The sequence below is a fragment of the Borostomias antarcticus genome (assembly GCF_949987555.1).
Source record: "Borostomias antarcticus genome assembly, chromosome: 2".
Lineage (NCBI taxonomy): Eukaryota > Metazoa > Chordata > Actinopteri > Stomiiformes > Stomiidae > Borostomias > Borostomias antarcticus.
The window spans coordinates 5582710-5593164 of NC_140235.1; the positions used below are offsets into that span (position 1 = coordinate 5582710).

At 47.9% G+C, this 10455-nt stretch overlaps 1 protein-coding gene across 2 annotated transcripts in view; it reads left to right on the plus strand.

The window, feature by feature from the left end:
* The first annotated feature begins 718 nt into the window (after positions 1–718).
* The window catches only part of anapc1 (anaphase promoting complex subunit 1), a 44947-nt gene continuing 35210 nt past the window's right edge, over positions 719–10455 (plus strand). For both annotated transcript variants that reach the window (XM_084451952.1, XM_084451953.1), the window contains exons 1-14: positions 719–900; positions 2145–2381; positions 3705–3866; positions 4660–4702; positions 4943–5043; positions 5606–5688; positions 6012–6085; positions 6274–6419; positions 6678–6928; positions 8047–8265; positions 8539–8634; positions 8730–8820; positions 9339–9404; positions 9539–9676. In XM_084451952.1, coding sequence (XP_084308078.1) covers positions 2169–2381; positions 3705–3866; positions 4660–4702; positions 4943–5043; positions 5606–5688; positions 6012–6085; positions 6274–6419; positions 6678–6928; positions 8047–8265; positions 8539–8634; positions 8730–8820; positions 9339–9404; positions 9539–9676 — 1683 coding nt within the window. In that variant the 5' untranslated portion in view covers positions 719–900; positions 2145–2168. The remainder of the gene's footprint in view (positions 901–2144; positions 2382–3704; positions 3867–4659; positions 4703–4942; positions 5044–5605; positions 5689–6011; positions 6086–6273; positions 6420–6677; positions 6929–8046; positions 8266–8538; positions 8635–8729; positions 8821–9338; positions 9405–9538; positions 9677–10455) is intronic.

Below are 10455 nucleotides of genomic sequence, written 5' to 3' on the forward strand. Positions count from 1 at the left end.
TCACGCTGACACGCCACACTTCACAATTCTCACGCAGAGAAATGAGCAACCCCTACATACTACAAGCCCGTAGCCAGGGGTGGATCGAACGAATCGAACAGGACAAAAGCCCCCCTCTCACCCTCCGGGAAACAACAAGCGCAACAACCAAAAATCTCTGTGAGCCCCCCCCCCCCCACCCCGTCAACAACTCGCGCGACAATCAAAATACTTAAATTATCTGTCAGCACACCCCCCCCCTTCACTGAGCACCTGCCCCCCAAAATGTCTGTGCACGCCACTGTCCGTCCCTGTACTCTGTTACTTGGAGGCATGAGCTTCATCACCAAGTGAATAGGAACAAAATGCATCACAGTATGAGGACCCACTACTCTCCATTCCAGGAAATTCAAATGGCATGAAGGCTAATACGTTACGGTTTTGCATCTATCCATCTGGGTAGAATAAAGCTAATTCTATTCTATGATCCACTATTTCGTACGGAGGGAGTGCTTTTATTATAGTCTACCATCTGTAACTGATCTGTCCTTGTTAGTGGATTAATGATTAATGATCTCTGATCTCTGCATGTAGAATAAAATCTGCAGCGAACATAAAAGTACAGTAGAAGTAAACACGTCTGACAATTCACTGTTCACTCTTTTCACTGTTGCACGTCATGCTCCCCTGTCCCCTGACTCTGTAGCTCATTGGTTAAACCTGCGAGGACGGGAGCCTCGGAGTAGGGACAGGAAGATGTCCGCGCACATTTGAAAAGCTGATTTAGCAATATTCTCATTTTATGGGTTGATCCAAATAGTGTTTATGTTGACATTATTGACCACGCGGTACGCAAGAAACAGTGAAATAAAGGAAAGACGCGGACTGCGAGACAAGACACAGACTATTCCTTATTACCAGGTTTGTGTCAGTGTCTCTGCTGCTAGCTCACGTTAGCTAACGAGCCAACGGTAGTAGCCAAACTGCAGTGCCTGAAAGTATGAGAAGCTAACACATAGCTAACTGTTAGCTGTTCTGTGCTTGAACATCGGGTATGTTGTTAGCTAGCAGCTAATAGTTGCTATATGCACGTGAATTGATACCTAGCTTGAGCTAGTTTAGCCAGACGATGTTCTTCTAGCGTAACAGCTAGCTAGCTAGCTAGACCGGTGATGCTAGGGGGTGAGCTAGCTCCCAAAGTAGTCAATGCTACACAAATACATGGATGCCTCGATTGTGCAAAAACATGCCTAAACTGTGCAAGATTAAAGTATCAATTAAATAGTAACCAACAGTAAGTTTGTCCATGTTGGTAAATGTATAACGTTAGCCCCTTTCGGGACTGCGTTACTGTCTGGCGTATACATTATAAAAAGTAAAATGCCCCTTCCAAAGTCTTTGCACCCTCCAAGCTGACTCCATAGTGCCCCATAACGAGATCCATAGTGCCCAGACTGTCAGGGGATGAATCGAACAGTCTCTGAACGTATTCTTTCTGTCTATCAGACAGCTAGAGCATGTGATGATGATGCCATTCACCTCAATGGACTGTAGCCTACCTGCTATACTCCTATGCCAGGTGACGACATCAGTCACGATCGATCAGTGATATGGGTTAGGACTACCTGTCATTCAACCAGTTTTCTAGTTTGAGTTATAGGCTAGTGAAACCTACCAATAAGTCAAAGCTAGCTGCCTACATCATATCTGGATACCTTAGCTACCTTTACTGTAGCTATTAGGGATGTAACAATATATGGTGCCACAATATATCGCGATACAGAAACGCCACAATACGTATAGTCAAGGTGAAAATAATATTGTGATATGTTTATTGTATATCAGTGAACGCTGGCTACACAACACTGGTAATAAACACGTCGTTTGTGTAGGCCTATCCATGATATTACAACAGTTAAGCTCTAAATTCACAAAGTGTAGTGGAGTAGAAATGTGGAGAAATGCACTATTGGTGTGAACAGCAGCACTACTGCAACGCTTCACACCTGCCCTTAGTGTATCGTATCGTATTGTTATCGTCAACCCGATATCGTGTATCATATCGTGAGATTAGTGTATCGTTACACCCCTAGTAGCTATGTACTTACTAGTTACTTTATCTGTCATAATAATGCCACATCTCCCTGTCCCTTCCTCCTTTTCAGAAATAATGCTGATATCTGGAACTCATGTCGAACGTGTATGAAGAGAGAGCCACAATGATAGCCGCAGGGGAATTGCAGTCGTTTGTCCCGTTCGGCCGTGAGCACTGCAAGGACCACCCGAGTGCCGTGAACCTGCAGCTCCGGCAGCTGCAGCCTGCCTCCGAGCTCTGGTCATCGGATGGGGCTGCCGGCCTGGTGGGCTCTCTCCAAGAGGTCACCCTACAGGAGAGGGAGAGGGTGAGCGGAGCAGGGACTCTATAAAACCATGGGTGCGTTAAGTAGCTGAGCGCTCAGTCAGCGCTCAGTGATCAGAATTCACTTAACGGGTTGCTCAGTTACGCTCAGACTGATCTGCTCAGAGCACAAGTGAGCAGTTTTGAACTATGATCTGTTTGAGCCAAACACCACGTCATAATCATCATCATCACCTGAGCAAAAAAAAACAAGGCGCGTTTTGGCTTGGGAATCGTTGGGACGCTGCTCGCTAATCACACATGATTGACAACAGGTAAAAAGTTCTCGTCTCCTAGCAACTCAGCGCTCAGAGTGAGCATTCACTCACTGAGCGCTCCGCTACTTAACGCACCCCATGTTTTGTGTCTATCAGCTCTCAGCCCCATATCACACAATGTTGTGGCAAAGTTTCAGAAATTTACTCTATGAAATTGTGATGGATGTCACAACTCACAAGGTCACTGACATGTACGTGGCCAGCACCTCAAGTGTGTATCCAGTTTTGTGGTCGGTTGTTTACTTGAAACATGTGACTCAAGAAGAGTATTTCTTTGCGAGCACTTTTGGGGGTGGGTTGGGTTGGCCAAACACATTGAACGTGACCATACGGTTGCACGTTTAGACTGCATATTTAGACATTTAGATAACTAGTTAGCAAGCTAGTAAGAACAGTAGCTATCTACTGTTCTTACTAGCTACATAGTGTTCTTACTGGCATTATTACTAGCTAGCTAGCTTTTTTACTAGCAAACTACTATTCTTGTTAGCGAACTAGCTACTGTTCTAACTAGCTAGCTACTGTACTTACTAGGTAGCTACCAGCTAGCTAGCTATTCACAGTGTACACAAGCACCAGCCACGTGGACACGGGTGGGCAGATTTACGAGGTCGGACCCAGGAGTGAAGTAACTCAGTCCACGCTTCAGAGTGGGTGTACTCCGCATATTGCAATATCGCAGGCAGGCGCGTACGGGAATTGCTCAATGCTCGCTTCCCGCGCGCCTCCATGCATTCGGCCCATAGTATTACATTGGATACACACTCGTGGTGCTGGCCACGTAAATTTCAGTGACATCGTGACACCCGCCGTGATTTCATAGATTACATTTCGTAACTATGCCACAACATTGTGCGATATTGGGTCGCAGCCCTTAATGTAACACGGTATGGTGTTTTCCAGGGATGCCACTCAGTCACTGACTCGCATCATAGCTTGACAATAAGCTTGATCATAGCTTGACAAAAAGCACTGATCTAAAGCGTCCCCACTGAATGTGCCCCCGACAGACTATAACCAGCTCTATTGTTTCTCACCGTTCCATCCAGGAGTGCTGGCAACTGAGGAAGGGCAGCGTTGGAGGGAGTGGAGATGCAGAGTACGAGGAGGAGCTGTACACAGCAGGGAACATGGTGATCTGGAGCCACGGCAGCAGGAACCAGGCCTCCAGCGTATATAAGGCCTTCACTGTAGACAGCCCAGTACAACAGGTAGGCAGGCCTGCAGACCCCAGGGAGAGCCAAGGCTAACGTCAACACATGATGGTCAACAATTGAGATTGTTGTAGGATATATAAGCGTGTCGTCAGTTAATCAGTTGTTATTCAATCAGTGTTTCCCCTAGGATTTTTTTCAGGGGGGGTGGTAGGCCCCCCGAAACTACTAGTTTTGTCACTGGGCAGGCATGTCATGGAGTACAGTAAGCCGTTTGTTAGCATAGATATCTATGTTTGTTAGCATCTTTGCATACACTAAGCTGAAATGAAACGACTGCATATAACTTGGGTAAATAAAAACGATTTATTTACAACAACATAAAAACATATTACTAGAAAAAAAAACTTGAAACGCAGAAAATCTGTGTCAATGCTGAACAGCTGAAAAGAAATTCCGAAAGCATTGCTGAAAATGCATAGCCTAAAGATGTGAACTAACTTCAATGCAACACCATTTAGTCCACAACAGATAGCCTAGCTAATGTTAGCCTACATAGTTACAAACCTCAGAAGACATACACTAAACTGTAATTACATTATTTACGTAGCTAGCCAGCAACAGAAAATATTTTCATTTCATCTCTCACTCCCAGTCAGAAAATGTCTGCTAGCCGCAATGCTAATTTTTGCTATGTTAAACTCTATTGACTTATGCTAAAGATGTTAGCAATCTAAAAGTCTGCTATTTGTGGCTTTTTGGGTCATTCAGTAGGGCAATGGTAGAGGAAACACTGTTCAATTATTTGTTCGTCATGTCCATCCTAAGTTTCCCAATGTGTTTTCCCCAGGCTTTGTGGTGTAACTTTGGTGTGCCCCAAAATAAGAAAGATGGTAAGTATGTAACGCATCCTTAGAAACCTTGGTATTGTCTGTGGTATGGACATGAGGTCCTGGGACACACTGGTGTCCTGTCTTCTACATCAAGCTGCCTCATGATACAGGAACAGGAGATGGATTCATGCCCCATGGGCCATTACGGGTCAGCAAAGCTTACTTGCTTACATACTTGAGGCCCGACTGACTTCATTTGTGTTGTAATCTGTCATCTGTAACTCGCCTCCTCATGCACAGAGCAGGAAGTTGAGGAGCAGACGGTGTGTATCGTCCAGAGCACCTGTGTCAACGTCCACAGTGTGACGGGAAAGGACTTCATCTCCCCTCTGCCCTTTCAGGTGAGTGCTGGCCGCCTCTCTGCCTTCTGCCAGGCTGCGTCCTGCCAGGCTGCCTCTCTGTCTCCTGCCAGGCCGCCTCTCTGCCTCCTGCCAGGCCGCCTCTCTGCCTCCTCCCAGGCTGCCATTTTGTTTGTTGAATATTTAGCCCTCGTTTGTAGAAACAGACAACGCGGGATTACAACAGTTTGCCAAGCATGTCTCAGTCCTGCAGATTCCACACACATGATGTAAGCTTTAGGGTGACGTGAAGAGTAACTACGAGTTATTTTACACCGCTAGCTACATTGTGATATTCCGCAGGACCTGCCCCATTGTCTTCTTTACCAGTCATAATTGGTGATTTGGCTCACTGACAGCCAACACGAGGACGTCGAGTGGAAAAAAAAACATCAGTATGGGTGGGGCAATTAACTTAGTGCGTGTACGTGTGTGTGTGTGTGCGTGTGATTGTGTGCCTTTAGTTTTACATCTACGCAGAGTCAGACTAGTCATAATTGAGTCAGGGTTTGTTTTCCTTGTCAGTTGCGGGAATCTCTCCAGTGTTCCGTCTGTTCTCTCACAGGTGTCCACTCTGTGGCCCACTAAGTTTGGACTGCTGCTGGAGCGCAAAAACCCTGCTTCTGACGCACCTCTGAGCCCCCCAAGGTAACAGACGCACACACACTCACGGTTTAGGTCGGCCTACTCATGGAGAGCAAACCGTAGCTCGTGACCGTTTAATATTTCTGTCAGAACACAGGTGCTTATACTGTACAACAAGTCATATCCACCCCTGACATTATTGGCATTTCTGAATCTTATATCATCAAGTAGATGAGTTATCTCCAAACCTCCCACTAGGAGATGATGAAATTACGTTGTAAACACAACCCACACACAGACACACACACACACATATACACACACACACACACGTCTGGTTCCCATGAGGAATATGTGTCGGAACGTGTCTGTCTCTTGTGTCTCAGGGAACCTCTACCTACACTGTTCAGCATGCTGCACCCTCTGGATGAGATTGCTCCAGTGGTGTGCAGGCTTACAGGTGAGCCACACACACACACACACACACACACACACCATGTCATGCAGCGGCGTGCCTGGCTGCCCCGTTCCGTCAATCACCTCAATTACTGCCTTGTTAGTGCTGGTTCAAGAGGACGCTCATTAGAGACCCATCTCCTGTTTTTTTTTGCGAATGTGTGTCCTTCCGTCCATCCGGCCGTCCGGCAGGTCTGTTCGAGATGGCGCGCGTGCAGTACGTGTCCGATGTCAGCATGAAGATCGTGTTCTCCTGTAGCGAGCCCTCCATCATGGTCACTTACGATACTCTCCTGGGGGTCCACTCTGTTTGGGCGCTGCGCAAGGTCACGTCTGACGTAAGACAAAGCACACAGCATGACATCCGGCGTTAACATCCTGTAAACGGTCAGCACATAAACCATCCTCGAAACGTGACCACGGAATGAAATGCTTGATGAAAGATAGAATCAAAGAATTAAATGCTAGAACAGCATCAGAGATGGATGGATTGTTCAACATTTTCGACATTTAGCCGTTTTTTCCAATTATCTAGAACCCTGTTGATTCATCCAGACCATTTTACTAGACCATAACCTTTGACCCCCCTCGTCTAGGAGCAGTCGGCGGTTCTGAAGTGTCCAGAGCAGGTGGGCAACACATCCCAGCAGGGCCTGATGGCCTCTGGCTTCCTGACCTCTCACCTCAGGAACGTCTCCCGGCTGGACTCCCCCGGTGGTGGGGGCGGGGTCGGGATGGGCTCCCCGCTCCACTGCCACGCCTTGCACAGCCAGAGCAGGATGACGTCATCGCCCGGCGTCCACTCTCGGACTCACTCGCCCAGCATCTCCAACATGGCTGCTCTCAGGTCAGTTTGTAGTCTCACAGGAGTGCAGAACAGGCCCGAGAAGCGTTTCAATACTCTCAAAGTGCATCCTTCCTTCCTTCCTTCCTTCCTTCCTTCCTTCCTTCCTTCCTTCCTTCCTTCCTTCCTTCCTTCCTTCCTTCCTTCCTTCCTTCCTTCCTTCCTTCCTTCCTTCCTTCCTTCCTTCCTTCCTTCCTTCCTTCCTTCCCTTCCCTTCACTTCCTAAGGTGAACAAGTAGCGCACACTTGACGCAGCTCGCCAGAGAATGGAAACAGTACATCAAATCAAACTTTATTTATATAGCTCATCTCATACACAAAAGGCAGCACAATGCACTTTGCAGAGAGGAAGGGAGGGGAGAATGTACATAATGATCCTACCCCTGATTCTCCTGAGGGAAGAAAAAAAAAAACAGGGCCAAAGAAGGTGAACTGTAAAAATTCTTCCCTGACCTCTCTCAACGAGACGATCGAGCAAGCTTCTGGAAAGTTGAATTCGCTATAGGAACATTTAATTGGGCACTACCCATGGAATAAACACTACATTAGAAACCTAAGACTATCAGGAAAAGAGTAGATAAATAATTTCAGACATGTTATCTACATAGTAGGCCACTATGTGTTAGCTGTCCCAGTTAATTTTCGGATACATACATCACATGATAAAACACAATAGAACATATTGAGTGGATTAGGTACACAGCCAACAAAGGAGAGAAACAAAAAGCACACATCGCACGGGGGGGGGGGGGGGTTGATGATGGCTTGATTGGGATAAATGGAAACACAGTGGGATGGAACTGGACATGAAGACGACAGGGGGCTTCTCCAGGAACCATGAGGGCCGCAGGAGGACCTTACCCAGGAATGAGGAGGGGGGGTGGGGGCGGGGGAGGGGGGGGCTCTCCGGGGCCTGGGTGGAGTGCAAGAGGGAGAGACCCTAGAGAGGGGAGAGGGAGACGGGGTGAGTGGCAGTGCTCTACAGGGATCAGGGGGGTTTCTACCGGACACAGGAAAGCCTCCAGGAAAGACGCCGGGAGGGGAGACGGGGTCAGGGGTCGGCGGCGGCATCGATGGATCACGACTCTCCTTTTTCTCCCCTCGCTCCCTCTCTCCTGCAGTCGGTCTCACTCGCCCGGCATGGCGGCGCCCTCCTTCCCCGGCGCGGCGCGCTTCAACATGTCCATCCACCCGCTGTCCCCCAGGGGGCAGCATAGCCTCCTGCCCTCGCCCAACAGCACGGTCAACGAGTCCGGGCTGGGTCCTGAGGTGGAGCCCATCGTGCCGGATCTCTGCATCGAACAGCTGTGGAGCGAGACCGCCACCGCTGCCTCCCAGAGGTGGGAGGCCGCTACTACACTTCTTTATGTAATCATGGTCAACATTTAATAGAGTGACCTTCAAAATAAAGCCTTACCTGGTGTTGTGTTGTCTATGTTTGCTGACTGTGTGACTCCTCATTCCATTTAGTAGTGAAATTTTAAAAATATTTTTTATATATTTAATATTTATCTACAGAAACCACTATGATAGATGAAATATGATATTCAGGGCCTGAGGTTTTCCCAGTTGGACATGGTGTTGAGGGTTGAAGTCTTGTGTTTGTCGTCCAGGGAGATGAGCAGCCAGGCATCCAAGGTCTTCCTGACCTCTGACCTGTGCGAGAACCACTACCTCTGCTTCCTGGTCGAGTCCCACCAACAGCTCAGGTCAGACAACTATATCTCTGTGATCTTATCTCCCTCTCTCGTCTGTTTTTCTGCCTCTGTCCACATCTGTCTCTCTCTCTGTATTTTATTCACAGATGTGTGAAGTTTATAGAGAGCAATGACCCCTCCCAGCTAATCTTCGCGTCTGTGGTCACCATCCCTGCCAAAGATGCGGCGCCGTTGCAGGTAGAATCAGTTACACGCGCGGCGTCACGCTGTTCATTCATGCTGATTAGTTCACAGGTAGATCAAGGACACGTTTGGATAAATGAATACATCATCAAGTTGTTTTTACGCTTCAAATCTGTTTGACTTGAAAGAGACCACAAGCTGAAGAGTGAGATGCATGATTCAGGAAAGGGAATGACGGTGTCACAAACACGTCTCACACAAATCCATTTAATCCACATCTCACAGCTGGCAAGGAATGGCAAGGAAAGTATGCTGGGATTACCTCTATACACAGATTATATGTATATATTATACTCTGCCCAGTTAAACAGGAGCCAATGTGTGGTTATAGATCAGGAACTGCGTTCATATCTCTCTGGACACAGTCAAGCTGTTTTCAACCGTAAATCTCCATGTATTGTAAACATATTACAAAGCCTATTCCTTTTGATGAATAGATGGTGAGTGTGTCAGTTGTGGTCTCGGAGTGTAAATGTGTCGTCTCACACCATCTGCTCTCTTCGTCCCTCCAGGACATTGACACCATGTTGGTTCTGGAGGCCAATGGCAGCCTGGCTCTGTACACAGGAGTGACCAGGGTAACTAAGAACCAAGTGCTGACGTACAAGTAGCTGCCTTGACTTTATTTGATTCATATTAATTGATTTATTTGAAATTATGAAGATCAGTTGACAGTGCGTCCCCCCCTCCTCCCCCCCCGGTCCTCTCCCAGGTGAGCAAGGTGTTTGTCCCCGGCCTGCTGTCCCCCAGCTTCAGCCTGTCCAACCACGCCGTCCACCTGATCACCCCCATCGAGGGCGTGAGCACCCCCGCCAGGTCCACCGGCAAGCACATCAGGACCATGGAGGAGGTACCACTCACAGCGGGGGAGGGGGTGGATTACCAGACCTGGGGTCCAACAGCCAGTGGCGGGGATCTGTATCCAACTTTGGGGGGGACATTTACATAGAAATGTTGCAAGAGTTTTTTTTCTGGGGGACATCTTCCTACGCGGCTGTATGTTCATTTGAGTGCCACTACCCCAATCTAAATATTGGGGGGGACAATTTTAATGATCTCAAATATTGGGGGGGGACATGTCCCCCCTGACCCCCCCCAGGATCCCCACCCCTGCCAACAGCGCTTCACATATTTTCTAAAGCTTTGATTCGCTAGGGTCGTCCGTGATGTACGCATGGGCGGGGTTTACACTCTCAAGGCCATTCCGTCTGGCTTCCGTCGCTCAGGAAAGCCCCACCGACACGGCGCGTGCGTTTGACCTATTGAGGACATTAACGGACGCAGAAATAATTGATTCAGATTTATGAAACAAGGGTAGAACACCACAGGACACCGCTGAGACAGTAATCAGAAATAATGGATCAGCCTCAGCATGAATCCTGGTGCATAGCTGCGGTCATTTCTCTGTGTGTGCTTAACTGAGCCGGACGTTAGGAACGGTGTGTCCAGCCCAGTGATTGATGAGGACCGTACAAACCTTCTGATCAATAGTGTAATTAGATTTTAACTCCGGGCCGTGACGTGGCCGTTTGACTTCAGAGACGAACAGACTGAGGTAGAGAAGCTAAAGATAGCTTGTAATCGATGGAATGTATCAGTGCAGAATTGCTGTAGTTTAGATTGCTGTCA